Source organism: Staurois parvus, unplaced genomic scaffold, assembly GCF_062004578.1.
Source record: "Staurois parvus isolate SC_StPar_1 unplaced genomic scaffold, SC_StPar_1.0 ptg000551l, whole genome shotgun sequence".
NCBI lineage: Eukaryota > Metazoa > Chordata > Amphibia > Anura > Ranidae > Staurois > Staurois parvus.
Genome location: NW_028318347.1, coordinates 820,684 through 838,702, shown reverse-complemented (window position 1 = coordinate 838,702; position 18,019 = coordinate 820,684). Strand labels below are relative to the sequence as shown.

Here is an 18,019-nt window from a genome sequence, read left to right as displayed (position 1 = left end):
CAGGGGATATTTATATTTTCTGTGATACCAATAAAAGTCATCCAAATGAAATGTAAAGCGACAATGTCAACAAAATAAATGGAAAGAAATATGCAGCCCCTCTCCCCGTGTTTGTGCGCAAAAGGTGAATGCATGAGACATGCCGCACGCTTTCAAACAGCGATGGTCCCACACATGTGAGGTAACACCGTGAACATCAGATCGAGGGCAGTAATTCTAGTACAAGACCTCCTGTGTAAATCTAAAGTGGGGCCCTGTAAAGGCTTTTATAGCATCTCCTGTGGATAATGGCATTTACATCATTTGTGGCTGTTGCAGGCGTGCGCACTTTTAAAGAATGACACGTTTGGTATTTATTCACTCGCCGTAACATACATTTTTAAATTTATACCGCGTGTAAAAAATTATAACACCCTTCATTTTATTCTCTAGGACCTCCGCTATAAAAAGTCTGTAACGTTTGGGGCTCTAACTGATTTTCTAGCAAAAAATCTGATTGTGAAATGTAAATAAAAATGGTCAGAAAAGGCCTGATCTTCAAGTGGATACATTGCACAGGAACGTGCTGCGCATGCAATGCTCTGTGCGTTCCAGTGCGATTCACATGCTATCTGGGTGCAGTATGATTTCACACCATTCATTTGAATTGGCTGAAATGGCACCAGACCACAGCTAAAGTTGTGCTTGGACTACTTCACAAAACACACAGCAACCGGACCGCATGGAACGTCAGTACTTCTGTGCCATGCCATAGAGTGCAGGAAAATGCCCTGTGATTGTGGCCTGCGTTTGGGGTGTCGTTAGCATTGCACTGACACCAGGTGGGGGACACAAACATGGACCTCAGATTTCCCACATCACATTCTGGTGTCAACTGGCCCTCAGAACCACTCTAAACACATAATCTTCATAGATATTGGGACACGATTGTCGGCACCATTAATCAAGCTTTTTTCAATGACATCAAACTGAACCCAAACCCCTTCACGCCTGAAGGTACAACAAATGTTCATGCCTAAGCACAATTTTGCAGCTTTGACATGCGTTAGTGAAACCGTCATCACAACTACTTTGTGCATCCAGTTGGTAAATGGTAATGGACATCTCCTGATTTTATTTTTATGTGATCAAAGGAAAACAGGCCCAAAATAGTGAAAATCATTTTTTCTAAAGTTAGCTGTATATTTCTTGCTGCTGCCATAACCTACCACCAAAGGACAACCCCCAACAATTCTCCTGCCCCCGACGATGGCAGCAATACCTCGTATGTGTATGTTAGTTGCTGTTTGTACCCGGAGTACAGCCCAGGAACAGTACTGCGCATTTTTCTTTACATTTTTTTTTACCTACTAAAACACACCGACACTAACTGACACTGATACTAATTTACATAAATAAAGAACCCCCCAAAATACTGACTCAGACCTTAACCTTTGACCCTGACCTTGACCCAAACACTAACCCTGGCACTGTCCTAGATCAAACCTTCATCTACGTATTTTTTTATTTTTTTTTATTTTAAATTGCTGTTTATTATTATTAATATTTTTATTGATTGATTTTTTTACAAACTGTTGTTTTTTTTTTCTCTGAGAGGAGAGACAATGTAAGAAAACACGTGGGGCGAGCTTCACAGTGACTCCTCATTGTGATAGCCAATCAGAGGCTCACAGTGATCAGGTGACCCAGAGTTGGGAGTTCTGAGTTGTGATCATTAGTATGGGACCCAGAGCTCTCAGTGAGACCCCCCCCCTCTGTGCTGGGAGCTGCCCATACGGCGCGCTCCCACCACAAAGACAGAAATGCAAATACAGTGAGGAACAGAAGTATTTGAACCCCCTGTGATTATGCAAGTTCTCCCACTTCTCCATCATGGAGGGTCTGACATTCACATTGGAGGGGATTCCCACTCTGAGGACAGAATTCAGGAGATCACATTGTATGATTTGTAAAGAATGTATTTGTCTCGCACGGCTGAACAGAAGTATTTGAACCCCTGAGAAGATCCGTGTTAATATTTGGTACAGAAGCCTTTGTCTGCAATTCCAGAGATCAGACGTTTCCTGTAGTCCTTGGCCAGGTTTGCACTGCAACAGGGATTTTGGCCGACTCCTCCACACCGATCTCCTCTAGATCTGTCAGGTTTCGGGGCTGTCGCTGAGCAACACGGAGTTTCAGCTCCCTCCAAAGATGTTCTATTGGATTTAGGTCTGGAGACTGGCTAGGCCACTCCAGAGCCTTGATATGCTTCTTACGGATCCACTCCTTGGTTCTCCCGGCTGTGTGCTTCGGGTCGTTGTCATGTTGGAAGACCCAGCCACGACCCATCTTCAATGCTCTGACTGAGGGAAGGAGGTTGTTGCTGAAAATCTCACAATAAATGGCCCCATTCATCCTCTCCTTAATACAGTGCAGTCATCCTGTCCCCTTCGCAGAAAAGCACCTCCAAAGCATGATGTTACCACCCCCATGCTTCACAGTAGGGATGGTGTTCTTGGGATGCAACTCATCCTTCTTTTTCCTCCAAACACGACGAGTGAAGTTCTATTTTGGTCTCATCTGACCACATGACTTTCTCCCATGCCTCCTCTGCATCATCCAGATGGTCTTTGGCAAACTTCAGACGGGCCTGGACATGTGATGACTGGAGCAGGGGAACCTTCAGACGGGCCTGGACATGTGATGACTTGAGCAGGGGAACCTTCAGCCGGGCCTGGACATGTGATGACTTGAGCAGGGGAACCTTCAGCCGGGCCTGGACATGTGATGACTTGAGCAGGGGAACCTTCAGCCGGGCCTGGACATGTGATGACTGGAGCAGGGGAACCTTCCATGCAATGCATGATTGGAAACCATGACGGCGTAGTGTTCTACCGACAGTGACCTTTGAAACTGTGGTCCCAGCTCTCTTCATGTCATTGACCAGCTCTTCCCTTGTAGTTCTGGGCTGATTCCTCACCTTTCTTCTCATCAGTGATACCCCACGAGGTGACATCTTGCATGGAGCCCCAGTCCGAGGGAGACTGACAGTCGTCTTTAGCCTCTTCCATTTTCTAACAATTGCTCCAACAGTTGATCTATTTTCACCAAGCTGCTTGGCAATTGCCCCGTAGCCCTTTCCAGCCTTGTGCAGGTCCACCATTTTGTCTCTGGTGTCTTTTAACAGCTCCTGGTCTTGCCCATGGTAGTAGTTGGCGTCTGACTGACTGTGGGGTGGACAGGTGTCTTTAAAGAGCTCAGACAGGTGCTACTAAGTGAGATGAATGAGTGGAGTAGAGGGGGACTTTTTAAAGGCGCAGTAACAGGTCTTTGACAGCCAGAATTCTTGCTGTTTCTTAGGGGTTCAAATACTTCTGTTCAGCCGTGCGAGACAAATACATTCTTTACAAATCATACAATGTGATCTCCTGAATTTTGTTTTTTAAATTCTGTCTCCCAGAGTGGGAATGCCCCTACAATGTGAATTCCAGACCCCTCCATGATTTCTAAGTGGGAGAACTTGCAAAATCGCAGGGTGTTCAAATACGTCTGTTCCTCACTGTAAGATGGTAATGTGATGCAATGTGATCTTTAAATACCAATATTGTACCGCGCTCCAATATATTCAACCTTATGTGATATTATAAATTAATAAGTGTACCACCAATAATCCAGTAATTATATAAATCAGTTATACCTAAATATATAATTTATATAAATTAATTAATTCATAATTGTGAAAGAATAAATATTAAAAAATATATATGAGAAAAAGATTTAAATGAGAAAGAAATGAATTAATTTAGAACAACAGTTCACTACTTTAGGAATGAGATGGTATTGTAGTTCAATCTAATCTGTGTGATGAGTCTGTGTTCACAGCGTGAACCCCTCTCTCCTTTCTCCTCTCCTCTCTCCTTTCTCCTCTCTCCTCTCCTCTCTCCTTTCTCCTCTCTCCTCTCCTCTCTCCTCTCCTCTCTCCTTTCTCCTCTCCTCTCTCCTCAGCTCAGCCTTCTCAATAGGACTTTCTCCGCTGGCTGCTTGGTTTATTCCTCCATATACGGAACATACAGAGAAGGGAAAAGAAACATAGTGTCTTATCCGGGATAACGATTGTTTATTATGCTTTGATCTCCCACTCACATTGTGTAAATATAAGTAGCGCTTTGTATAAATGTATCCAGATAGTATTACAGACAGCCTTGCAGGTGTGTTTGCCTTCAGTGAATATACTCGCCGTTCCTCTGTGGATGCGTGATGACGTCACCGCCCCTCCCCTACGCGTTATGCTACAGGGACTCGTAGCTTCCTCTGGGGGATGTAGTTTTGCATGTCATCATGCACAGAGACTATTTATATCCTACCGGCGCCATTTTTGCTATGATATATTAGCTCTTCGTTTCTCCTCCATAATTTTAGAGTTCAGACTATGTCTCAATGTCATACATTATGTATATACAAAGTGCGCCTCAGCATCCTACGGCTGTATACTCAATGTTTTCATACACACCCTTCACAATTTGGATTGCAATCTTATACTTATTCATCACCACTAAGGTTATCATATTATAATCAACATATCCATATTATCCCCTTATTTTCATACTTTATCACTATGTTAAACATTTTAATTCATTTTTAAAACATTTTTAAAATTAAAATTAAAAAATATATTTTATTAATTTACATACATTATTTCATAAAATGTACTTCTTAATAATATAAAAATAAAAATAATAATTATAAAAATAAAAATAAAATTAAAATAAAAATAAAAAAAAATATAAAATAAAAAATAAAATAAAAAATAAAATAAAAAATAAAAAAATAAAAAATAAAAAAATAAAAAAATAAAATTAAAAATAAAATTAAAAATAAAAATAAATTGAAAATAAATATAAAAATAAAATTAAAAGTAAAAATAAAAATAGATATAAAAATAAATATAAAAATAAATTGGATAAAACATATTTAAATTTGATTTTAGGAGAGAGGAGAGGAGAAAGGAGAGAAGGGTTCACGCTGTGAACACAGACTCATCACACAGATTAGATTGAACTACAATACCATCTCATTCCTAAAGTAGTGAACTGTTGTTCTAAATTAATTAATTTCTTTCTCATTTAAATCTTTAAATCTTTTTCTCATATATATTTTTCACTTATATATTTTTTAATATTTATTCTTTCACAATTATGAATTAATTAATTTATATAAATTATATATTTAGGTATAACTGATTTATATAATTACTGGATTATTGGTGGTACACTTTTTAATTTATAATATCACATAAGGTTGAATATATTGGAGCGCGGTACAATATTGGTATTTAAAGATCACATTCATACACCTGGAGAGGGTGTAATAAGTACCTGGCGATCTAATATTTTATGAAATTTATGTATGAACTAATTAATATTTTGGTAGTTCACATTTATATATTTTTTATATATATTTTTATGCACGAAATTGATTGATCATAGATAAAGAAAACTTCTAGTGGCTCACAAGTAATTATTTAATTCGTGATGCAAGGTGTACTCCTATACTTTTGAATTTTAACATATTATTTTTCTATCCCAAGTGGACCATGATGGCTGTGAAAACCCAATAGCATAAGGCTGTTGTGCGCTATGTTACACGTTTCTGACTTTGGATGTGTTTCATTATCTGACAATGCATGTCGTGATACTGATTGTACTCTGATGTCAACTCTGGAATGTTTTGGATGTTTTCATAAATTTTCATTTTAATTAAAAAAATATAGAAAACATCTTTATTTAGCCCTTTATATGGAATTCTGACTTTTTTGTTTTTCTGTACAGGTGGATTAAAGAACCAAGTTTTCAGTCATGCTGGTCTTCATAAGTACAACTCAGTCACATGGGAAACGAGCCATATGGATGTCTTAGGTGACAGAACGTCTTTATCGTAGTTCATTGGAGGATTCACACAGGACACGAGACATATCAGTGTTCTCAATGTTGTTAATGTTTTGGATCCTCTTCAACATTGATCCCCCCTCAGAGGACAACAGGAGAGAAGACATTTCAGTGTTCTAGAAGTGACAATGGCTTTACAATGTAGTTCAACCCTTGCATCCATAACAATTATTTCAGAAGCTATTTCTTGTTTGGATTGTGATAAAGGTTTTACAATGAACGCAAAACATATCACACCCCAGAAGGGTCACACTGAAGAGAAACCTTTTCAGTGCTTTGAGTGCAACACAGCTTTTACAACAAAGAGTAATCTTACCAAACACAAGAGGGTTCACACTAGAGAAAAGCCATATCCGTGTTCTGAATGTGATAAAACCTTTACATCGAAGGATCAACTTATCAAACACCAGAGGAGTCACACTGGAGAGAAGCCATATCAGTGTTCTGAATGTGATAAAGCTTTTACAGTGAAAGGTAATCTTATGACACACCAGAGGATTCACACTGGAGATAAGACATATCAGTGTTCTGAATGTGATAAAGCTTTTACAACAAAAGAGTGTCTTATCAAACACAAGAGGATTCACACTGGAGAGAAGCCATATCAGTGTTCTGAATGTAACAAAGATTTTACACAGAAGTCAGATCTTATTATACACCAGAGGATTCACACTGGAGAAAAGCCATATCAGTGTTCTGAATGTAACAAAGCATTCACAATGAAGTTAAGTGTTATCACACACCAGAGGATTCACACTGGAGAGAAGCCATATCAGTGTTCTGAATGTAACAAAGCATTCACAATGAAGTCAAATCTTATCACACACCAGAGGATTCACACTGGAGAGAAGCCATATCAGTGTTCTGAATGTGATAAAGCTTTTACAGTGAAGTCGCATCTTATCAGACACCAGAGGATTCACACTGGAGAGAAGCCATATCAGTGTTCTGAATGTGATAAAGCTTTTACAGTGAAGTCGCATCTTATCAGACACCAGAGGATTCACACTGGAGAGAAGCCATATCAGTGTTCTGAATGCAATACCACTTTTATACAAGCGTCATCCCTCATCAGACACCAGATGATTCACATTGGAGAGAAGCCACATCAATGTTCTGAATGTGATAAAGCTTTTAAAACTAAGTCAAGGCTTATCATACACAGGACAGTTCACACTGGAAAGCAGCTTTGAGTGTTCTGAATGTGATAAAATGTTTACAACCAACAGCAAACTTATCATGCACCAGAATACTCACACTGGAGAAAGGCCATATCAGTGTTCTGAATGTGGCAAAGCTTTTGCATATAAGGAAAGCCTTATTATACACCAGAGGAGTCACACTGGAGAGAAGCCATATCACTGTTCTCAATGTGACAAATCTTTTAAACAGAGAAAACAACTTAACACACACAAGAGGTTTCCACACCAGAGAAAATCTGTAGCCGTGTTGTGAGTGTAACACAGATTTTTTTACATACGTCACAACTGATCACACACCAGAGGATTCGCAGGCTTCAGCTGCAGGAGGTAATGGGGAGAAGGGGGGTTTAAAGGGGTAGAAGCCCAAGACTATTTTACCTTTTGACTATTTTTATCAGACAAGTATTGACAGTGAATTGTGTTTCCTAATGATTTACATCTCTATCCTTTTTATGGAGCTTTGACTGAACATGTAATATATTTTCATCATTCATTAACTGAGCTGTGTTCCCAAGTGTGTTCTTCATTGTCAGATCCTGGGCTAATGCATTACCAACACTGCCTCAGCACCAAGACTAGGTAGTGGTCAAGTGGCATCTTACCAAGCCTCCAAAGCCTCAGTGGGAGAGACTTTTCTAGATTCTGCTGACTATTCCAATATCCGTCTAGCTTGAGGGCTCCAGCTACGCTCACCTTGTCCATGCCTCCCTTCACATATTCCACCTCCCCTCCAGTGATCAATGCCTTATTTCCAGGTTCCTCCTCCTCTTATGGATGACAGCTTTACAGGTAGGACTGCAACAGGGACAACAGCCATGGAGAATTCTCTGTCCAGTGAGAAATCAAATTCCTAAGCTGGTGTAGGCCTTCCAACACCAATTCACTGCTCTTTGTTTGGGATGTGTTCAACAGTACCACTTACACCCAGCTGGCTGCTTGTGTTCCATCTTGTCCTGCCACAAGTCCAAGGGATTCCATCAGGAGAAGATTGGACTTCCTTATTATATTGTCTCTCTGTTCAGCTATTGCTCCTCTCCATAGACCAATCACATACTACGACTGCATCTTCTGGGGGACTGAAATTCCTCTGACTCGGGTTCTCTTCAATGACTCTGAATAGTCAGTTCTCTTTTTTTGGGTAGATATTGTTTGCGAAGAATCCTCTTTTGACCCTAGAAACATTCTGATGTTGACCCTAAAGTGTAACTATGGTTAGAATTAATATTTACATAAAGGGTGCAATCTGTCCTTAACCACTTATGGTGATGTCCCAGTTCAGCACATTACACCTTTAGGATTTGTAATCTACCCAAATGTATTATACATCAGTTTTTCATGTCAGAGGGCTCTAATGTGGTAGAAAATGTGGATACGTATATTTTATTTGTTTTTCTAGGTAACACTTGTGATGTCACTACACTCCTAATGTAAATACGGTGCAAAAGAATTCTGTTTTTGTTGCTTTTACAGTGCTCTCCCATCACCTTCTGTGGCACTCTCGGCCTCTCCTGTCCCATAGAAGCAAACAGAGGCCAGATCGGCCCTGATGGCCTCCATGATACAGGAAGATGGAAGTGATGAGCATTCATCCCTTCTGGTTTTCTGTAATATAAAATGGTAAGGCCCGTCAGCGGATCCTCTTGCTCAGCGGGGGATCTGTCTGCTGATCACTGTTGGGCAAATGGATGACAAGCCTGCGTCTGCTTCACTTATACAGAGCGGACATGGACACGGCCCGCTGTCCTCTATGGGCGGTCAGACTGCCATGTGATCTGATCCAACGGACAGAAGGGGAATGGATCCCCATCTGTCTCTTTTTGGCAGATCGGATCGGATGTCGGTGAGAGTAAAGGGACACATATCTGTTTACATCTGCCACTCCATAGAGAATAGAGGTTCTGATCGGGTCCGGACCCAATCGGAACGTTCATGTGAAAGGGGCCTAAAGTATCTGATTACACCGATCTTGGTGCGATCAGATGTTAAGGGCAGAGGAGAGATTTGGAGGCTATTAGACCCCAGATCTCTCCATAAAGAGTACCTGAAAGGATAATATAACATAATCAGCTCCATTTTGTTATACAAGATGTTTGCTTAAAAAATATATGACTTTTGTAAACATTAAGAGAAAAGTTTGTACTGTATGTATTCTTTACAGGAAACTAACTGTGTTTTTTGTGGAAGTTTTTTGAGGAAGTAACTTTCGGTTAGACCGTGGCCGTAGTCTGGGCGTTGTGCTAAGATCATGAGTTAGTCTGACCACAACCATCTGGCCAGAAACTAGTTCTGCAAAGTTTAATGACAATTAAGGTGCAAATATTAAAGATAAATGCATGAATTTGATTGGTTGATATTAAAGGTTGGTCATTAATAATCTGCCTAGAGACTACAGATTTATATATATGCCGATGTTTCCGCAATAAAGTTGAAGTGTCTTGCAACAAGCTGTGGTGTGCAATTCATTTCCCGATATATCGTAAGTTATCGCTCAGGTGTAACCGGTGGGGGCCCCAATTGAGAGGAAAAACTCAACACCAACCCTTTGTACTGGTGTCAGAAGAGTGGGATAATCACCAGGGTGAGTGAGAATCTTTTTTTTCTATTTTTTTAAGAAAAAGAGATGCTTTTCTTGCCGAGGTCATTATTTATGAACTTAAGAGGGAGATTGGTGGGTGGAGATTAGCAGCGAGAGAAAGGGACTCTCGGCTCGGGACATAGAATACCTGTATACACCTGACATAGCACTTATTGTTCTTTGTTGTATTGCTGTATTGTCTTACTAATCTGCTGCTGCCGCTGCTGTTGTTATGGGGAATTCCTTAGGTAAGGAGGAAATACCTCGCCATGTGCCGCCGCTAAAAGCATTAAAGTTGATTCAATTGATGAAGAAAAATAGAGACAAAAAGCAGAAAGGGAAAATGCAGTTGTTCCCATAAATGAGACTTGAAAAGAATTTGTTACTAGAGTTTCTTCTTTTGGTTACTATTATGTTAATCCACGGGTGGATAATTTAGTAAGCTGGTTAGAAGGATTGGGAGGAGCGAGTTTTCCCCGGGAAGGAGGGAATGACACAATGTGTATGGATATGATGAATGGTATGTGCCTGCATGAGCAACCACAGGTGGATGTTTGGGGAAAGGGAGACCCAGCTTGGGACAAGGATTATATGTTTGAGGGAGGTAAGAATTGGTTGACATATGTACCAGGATATAGAACCTTAATTGCAGCAAATATTCCCGTGCCACCACCACCCTACAAACATAAAGAGGTTAATTCAGTTCCACCAACTTCCCCACAGATAGCCCCGTTATATCCGGCACTTCCCCACAGATAGCCCCGTTATATCCGGCACTTCCCCACAGATAGCCCGTTATATCCGGCACTTCCCCACAGATAGCCCCGTTATATCCGGCACTTCCCCACAGATAGCCCCGTTATATCCAGCACTTCCCCACAGATAGCCCAGTTATATCCGGCACTTCCCCACAGATAGCCCGTTATATCCGGCACTTCCCCACAGATAGCCCCGTTATATCCAGCGCTTCCCCACAGATAGCCCCGTTATATCCAGCACTTCCCCACAGATAGCCCCGTTATATCCAGCACTTCCCCACAGATAGCCCCGTTATATCCAGCACTTCCCCACAGATAGCCCCGTTATATCCAGCACTTCCCCACAGATAGCCCCGTTATATCCAGCACTTCCCCACAGATAGCCCCGTTATATCCAGCACTTCCCCACAGATTGCCCCGTTATATCCAGCACTTCCCCACAGATAGCACCCTTATATCCAGCGCTTCCCCACAGATAGCCCCGTTATATCCAGCGCTTCCCCACAGATAGCCCCGTTATATCCAGCGCTTCCCCACAGATAGCCCCGTTATATCCAGCGCTTCCCCACAGATAGCCCAGTTATATCCAGCGCTTCCCCACAGATAGCCCCGTTATATCCAGCACTTCCCCACAGATAGCCCCGTTATATCCAGCACTTCCCCACAGATAGCCCCGTTATATCCAGCACTTCCCCACAGATAATCCCGTTATATCCGGCACTTCCCCACAGATAGCCCCGTTATATCCGGCACTTCCCCACAGATAGCCCCGTTATATCCAGCACTTCCCCACAGATTGCCCCGTTATATCCAGCACTTCCCCACAGATAGCCCCGTTATATCCAGCACTTCCCCACAGATAGCCCCGTTATATCCAGCACTACCCCACAGATTGCCCCGTTATATCCAGCACTTCCCCACAGATAGCCCCATTATATCCAGCACTTCCCCACAGATAGCCCCGTTATATCCAGCACTTCCCCACAGATAGCCCCGTTATATCCAGCACTTCCCCACAGATAGCCCCGTTATATCCAGCACTTCCCCACAGATAGCCCCATTATATCCAGCACTTCCCCACACTGATAAAACAGAGGATGATGAAGACATCATCATGTCAGCAGTCCGAGTTAGAAGACAGCGCAGAGCAAATGAGAGAGAGGCAGAAAGTTCAGATGATGAAGGTAAAACAGAGGAAGAGGAGGAAAAGAAAAAGAAAGTTGAAAGAAAGGAAAAGAAAGTAGTGGAGGTAAGTGATAGGGTTATGAGGTCCAGTGATGAGCCAAAGGAAGGGAAGGGAAGAGGATTGGGGCCGGTAGAAGAGGAAGAGAAAGTGAGATCAGCTTACCCATTTATGACCGTGGGGGGTGAGCTGATTTTAAAGGCATTAGATGCAAAGGAATTAAATGCTATAGTACAAGGATGCCCCAATCCCAGGAAGTCTCCAGGGGGAGCAGTATCCTGGTTAAAAAGAATGTGTGTAGGAAGAAATTATACGATGGAAGATTGCAAGGTAATTGTAGAAAAGATATTGGGAGATATTACAGATGAATTTGAATGGGATAATTGTCCAATATTTAACAATGAGGATAATACTGAGTTGGGACATAGGGCGTGGTCCACAAAGCAGGGTGTGGATAAATATCCCCTGTGATCTAGGGAGCAGAGGGATGCAGCATGGGAGGAAGTTAAACCGGAATTGGTAAGGCTTTACAAGCAGAGGAAATCATTTGCTCCAATTGTAGCATGTAGACAAAAAATTACTGAAACTGCCACAGATTGTATTAGAAGGTTTAAAAAGGTATGGCTGGAAGGAGGGATGGATTTAAGTGATGGGTCTCACGCCTGTTATAACTAATGCGTTTAATGCCATACTTTCAGGCCATACCTTTAACTCAGATACAGTGCAAGCCAACATTTCTATGATACCCAAGCCGAACTCAGATAACACGCAATGGTCCAATTATAGACCAATCTCCCTTCTTAACGTAGATGTTAAACTCCTAGCTAAAATTCTATCTACTCGCCTCAATACATGTATTGGATCCCTAATCCACAATGATCAGGTCGGCTTCATACCAACCCGACAAGCGGGGGACAACGTCAGACGTGCATCCCTTTTAGCACACTTAGCCAAAACTCGCAATATTCCTGCTTGCTTCTTGTCCTTGGACATACGGAAAGCGTTCGACACTGTCTCGTGGCCATACCTACACTATATATTGCGCCGATGGGGTTTTGGGCCGCATTTCTTAACCTGGATCTTTTCTCTCTACCAGGGCCCTTCGGCCAGGATCAAATACTTAGGGCATCGATCTGCTCATTTCCCAATTATGCGTGGCACCAGACAAGGTTGTCCCCTATCCCCTCTGCTTTTCGCATTAGCTATAGAACCGCTGGCCCTATTGATTAGGACTGACCCGGATATCCGCGGACTTGAGATAGGAGGCACCACACATAAACTGTGCTTATTTGCAGATGATGTCTTACTTTTTCTCACCTCCCCCTTAACATCCACACCTACTCTTCTTCAGCTACTTGATAGGTTTGGGATGTTCTCGGGCCTCCAAATAAATCCCCAGAAGTCACTTGCACTTAATATTTCGCTCCCACCCAATGAACTTAACCATCTAAAATTGATCCTGCCATTCTCGTGGTCGCAAGACTCTGTTCCCTTTTTGGGTATAAAATTCACCCCGCATATTTCAGGTCTCTATACAGCTAACTACATTCCTATGCTAGCTCGTCTAATGGCACTAATGACCAAATGGTCCTCCCTTCCGTTGGCTTGGCTGGGCAGGATAGCTGTTGTGAAGATGTCGATCCTCCCCAAAATCCTTTACCTTTTCAGAGTTCTCCCTATCCCAGTACCTTCTCACTACCTTCGCGTATTGCAGCGCCGTATTTCCTCCTATGTTTGGGGTAAAGTCCGCCCCCGTGTTCCTTGCTCTACTCTATACCGACCAAAAATTCATGGTGGTCTGGGCCTCCCTGAAATTAGCAAGTATTACCAAGCGGCGCATGTAGCACAATTGCCAAAGTATCATGCTACCAATGAAACCCCGCAGTGGGTCATTCTGGAATCCATTGAGTGCGACCCCTTTAGTACAGGAAACCTTCTTTGGCTGAGACGTGTTGATCACCGCACGATTGTGAATCCCATTACCTCGCATTTTTTGTCCCTCTGGGATAAACTGAAGTCCCGTTATCTCCTACAATCACCACATAATCCCCTCCTTTCCTACCTTCGCAATCCAGCCTTCCCCCCAGCCTGGTCCGCACCACACGTCTTTGCTCACTGGTCTACAGCTGGTCTCACCCAGACCCGACACTTCGTATGCAGGAATAAATTCAAATCCTTCGCCTCACTATGTGAATCCCATAACCTCCCTGCCTCTGAGATATTCAGGTATCTGCAGCTGAAGCATTTCTTTGCTCCGTACACAACGGCACATAACCCAACACCTACTTTGTCACCTTTTGAGCGAGCTTGCCTCAGGGACCCCCATAGACGGGGCCTCATCTCCTATTTATATTCCCTCTTCACAACTTCAACTACCTCAGCGTTCCCCTCGTATACAAATAAATGGGAAGTGGATTTAGGACGGCAAATTGACCCCTCAGATTGGGACCTTATTTGGTCCAATACCAAGGAGTCATCACAGAATATTGTGGCCCTGGAAACCAATTACAAAGTTTTGACCCGCTGGTACCTAGTCCCGGCTAGAATTGCGAAATATACCCCTGATTACCCCTCAGTTTGTTTCAGGGGCTGCACAGACCTGGGTACTTTTTTCCATATTTGGTGGGATTGCTCCATCGTCCGTGCATTTTGGGTTGAGGTTTTTAAAATATTATCTACACTCAGTGCCGTAACCCTCTATCCCGATCCATTAATCGCGCTTCTTAACCTGCGACCACCTGGCATCGCTAAGGCGCATTTCAAACTTATTCTACAAGTCACCACCGCAGCCAAGCAGGTTATCGCTAAATCATGGAAATCAACCTCGTTGAGTATGACTGCAGTTTCGAATAGGGTCACTCAGGCAATGATTCACGCAAAAATAGAAGCCACTATCCTAGATTCCATCCCTAAGTTCAAGAAGATTTGGAATCCCTGGGTAGAGCATTTCCTTCCATCCAATTTTGATGACTCCCTTCTCAATCCGTAATCTGCATCTTTTGTTTGATGGTACCATTCCTTAACCATACTGCGGGTTTCCCCCTTCTCCCCCTACTGTGCAGCCGTATGCCCCTTCCCATCCTCCCCCCCCCCCCATTTTGTTAGGCCTTAACTGCCATTTGATAGTCCTCTTTATTAGTGATGCCTGACTTTGTATTATTGGGTTTCTTACTGTGCAATTAATGTACACCTTCAATGACCCATACTTTTGTTTATTATTTTATACTGTTCCATGTTAAAAAATAAAATTGTTTGAACACGAATTTAAGTGATGGGGAAAGTGAATCTATTTTTATCCAATCATGGATGAATGGAGCCTTGCCCCATGTTAGTTTAGCGATTAGACAGCTGTATGGTGCTTGGCATAAGAAGTATGGGACCCCCCTGGAGATTTCCTCGAGTAACACCAAATCAATAGGAATAGAGGGAAAAGAAACACCCACTAGCAGTACATCTCCCCTCCCCGTACAGGCAAAGGATGGACAGGTCTGGTATCATAGATTTCATGTGCTCCCACATTGCCCAGTATCCCTGTTAGGCCAAGATTTGTTAGCTGCTCTTAAAGCTGTGATGTCTATCACAGAAGAAGGCAAGCAACTGGACACACCTTTTTTATTTTGCCCAGCTATAGAGCGTGATTTAAGTACACTTCCTGAAAAGTTATGGGCTAAAACTGCTACAGATGCTGGATTTATTGATTGCACACCATACAAAGCCACCCTGAAAATAAAAAACCCAATGGTGAGTGGAGATTAGTACAGGATCTAAGGGCAATTAATGCCAATTGTACCTGTAGTCCCAGACATACCAACCTTGGTGAATGCCACACCAACCAACGCCACACATTTTACAGTAATTGATCTATTAAATGCATTTTTAGTGCCCCAGTTGACAAGGAGACACAGGCATTATCTGGGTTTTGCTTTTTGGAAGAGAGGCTAACCTGGACCCATCATCTGCAAGGCTATGTAGATTCACCGGTAACATATACCATGGCCAGTAGATCCATGCTTAATGACTGGGAACCCCCTCCATGGTTCAGTACTCATCCTGGACATGGATGACTTACTCCTTAGTTCTGTAAATGCAGAGACATCTAGGGCTGATTCACTGTCATTGTTACAGTTTCTGGCTGATCAGGGACAAAAGGTTTCCAAGAAAAAGATCCAGGTTGTAGTACCACAAGTAGAATACCTAAGATTTGTATTGTCTGAGGGTCAGAGGGGGCTGAGCCCACGGAGAGTGGCAGCAATATGTCAACAACCAAAACCAAAAACTAAGGTTCAAATGCAATCCTTCCTGGGCATGGTAAGCTATTGCAGACAGTGGATTCCTGATTGTTCCTATTATGACAATGTACTATGTGAGGTGACACTAAAGGATCAGCCAGACTGTGTCAATTGGACACCACCATTGGTGCAGGCATTTGAGTATCTGAAATCAGCACTTGCTTTGCCTCCTGCATTAGGGTTACCAGATTAAATGTTTACATTTGTATTGTCAATCTGCATGTAAAACCATGGCGGCAGTACTAGCTGAGGAGCACGGAGGTGCCATGAGGCCGGTAGCATATTTATCAAAAATAATGCCCATCCCGGTCCAGGGCATGCCGGGGAGTCTCCAAGTTTTGTCTGTGTGCCTTGGCAGTAGAAATGGCATCTACCATAGTTTTGGGGCACCCTTTGATTCTACACACATCCCATCATGTCCTACATGGACTAAAAAATATTAACACTCAGCACGTGTCAGCACAACGTTTGGCAGGGTGTGAGGTAATGTTAACATCCACAACTAACCTCTCAGTGAAATGCAGCCCTTCCACATCAGGACCATCATTGTTGTTGGTTTTTTTTGATCTCCACAAATCCAAACCCTCACCTTACTGCGAGGAACATAATTGTATAGATGTTATTCAAGCAGACACTTCTCCAAGGCCAGCCATGCAGGAAACCCCGATTTCTGGGGCTCCTAATGTCTTTGTGGATGGATCATGCACACGTCCTAGTGACACCACGTATGTCACAGGATATGCTGTTGTGGAACCACCAAATATCATTGAGACTGGATCCATCCCGTACCCCAGTGCACAAGCCGCTGAGCTTGTGGCTCTCACAAGAGCATGTACTTTATATCAAGGACAAGATGTCAACATCTATACTGACTCCAAATATGCTTTTGGGGTGGTACATGATTTTGGACGAATCTGGCAACGCCACAGTTTTACTACTGCAGATGGCAAGTCAATATCCCATCATTCACTGATTCAGGACTTGTTGGCTGCACTCCAACTTCCAAGATGGATAGCAGTTATCAAGGTCCAAGGCCATACTAATGCTATAGACCCAATTGCAGAGGGAAATGCTATGGCAGATGCAGCTGGAAAAGCTGCAGGGCAATTGCATGATCGAGAAGATTTAACTATGGTGATGCTGTCTACCCCGTCCCTACTGTCAAATGAACTTTTGAATACATTACAGGACCAGGCTTCTGAAAATGAAACTGAATTTTGGGCCAGCAGAGGGTTGACACAAGACAAAAATGGTCTTATGTCAAAAGAGAGGATTGTGGGATTACCACAAGCTGCCGCTTTGTTGTTTATTCAAAATTTTCATGGAGTAAGTCACAAAGGTAGACATTTGGTGGAGCAGGAAATGCACAAATATTTTTGTGTATGGTTTCTACATGATTTGCATGTTTCTACATGAACCATCTTAGGGTGCCAGGATGGGGGGGGGGGGTGGGAGGTAAAACATGAACTTGCAGCAACTTGCTGGGGATTCAGATCTTTAACAATGCTGCAGACGTGTTATTTCCCCCCACACTGCCCACCGCTATACAGCCGGGAGTGTGTGGACTTTAGTAAATCCGAATGTCGGCTGTCATGTGGAAGTGATACAAGTGGCTGTGAAGTCGCCTATCATTCCCACACCCACCACTGAGATGTGCCCCTCCCCCTGACACCATGTGGGACAGCAGAACCCGGTGCTGTCATGGTGGGTGTCACTGGGAAGGAAAGAGGGAGCTCAGCGGACCTCCTATACACAGACCAGGACATGACATGTACATTGGGGTGCCTACATAGGAACACGGCGATCCCCACACATGTTACATATCAGCGCACACGCCGGAGGGAGAGCAATGATTGGAGCACCAGTGCTCCTGTGTAACTCTATACTGATGACCTGGAGGGGCTATTAAAGCGTTCCAAGTGCACACAGTGTTACGGCTTGACATGTTGGGAATCCCATTTCCTCGGCACAACCTCATCTTTTATATTTCACCAGAAAATAGGTCATGAATTGCATTTATGTGCTCAGAAATAAACGTTACTATATTGTTCCTGAAATGTTGCCTTTCATAAACTGTTGTGCTAATAT

The 18,019-nt window shown here is 42.8% G+C and overlaps 2 protein-coding genes across 2 annotated transcripts in view; one reads left to right on the top strand and one right to left on the bottom strand.

Moving 5' to 3' along the window:
- Window positions 1-18,019, top strand: part of LOC149451033 (uncharacterized) — a 132,864-nt gene that overhangs the window by 8,256 nt on the left and 106,589 nt on the right. The window contains 4 exon segments of the mRNA XM_089691117.1: window positions 5,808-7,110; window positions 7,112-7,375; window positions 14,328-14,473; window positions 16,563-17,257. Coding sequence (XP_089547243.1) covers window positions 6,053-7,110; window positions 7,112-7,375; window positions 14,328-14,473; window positions 16,563-17,257 — 2,163 coding nt within the window. The 5' untranslated portion in view covers window positions 5,808-6,052.
- LOC149451034 (uncharacterized) overlaps window positions 1-18,019 on the bottom strand; it is a 177,054-nt gene that overhangs the window by 130,098 nt on the left and 28,937 nt on the right. The gene's annotated exons all lie outside the window — the stretch shown is intronic.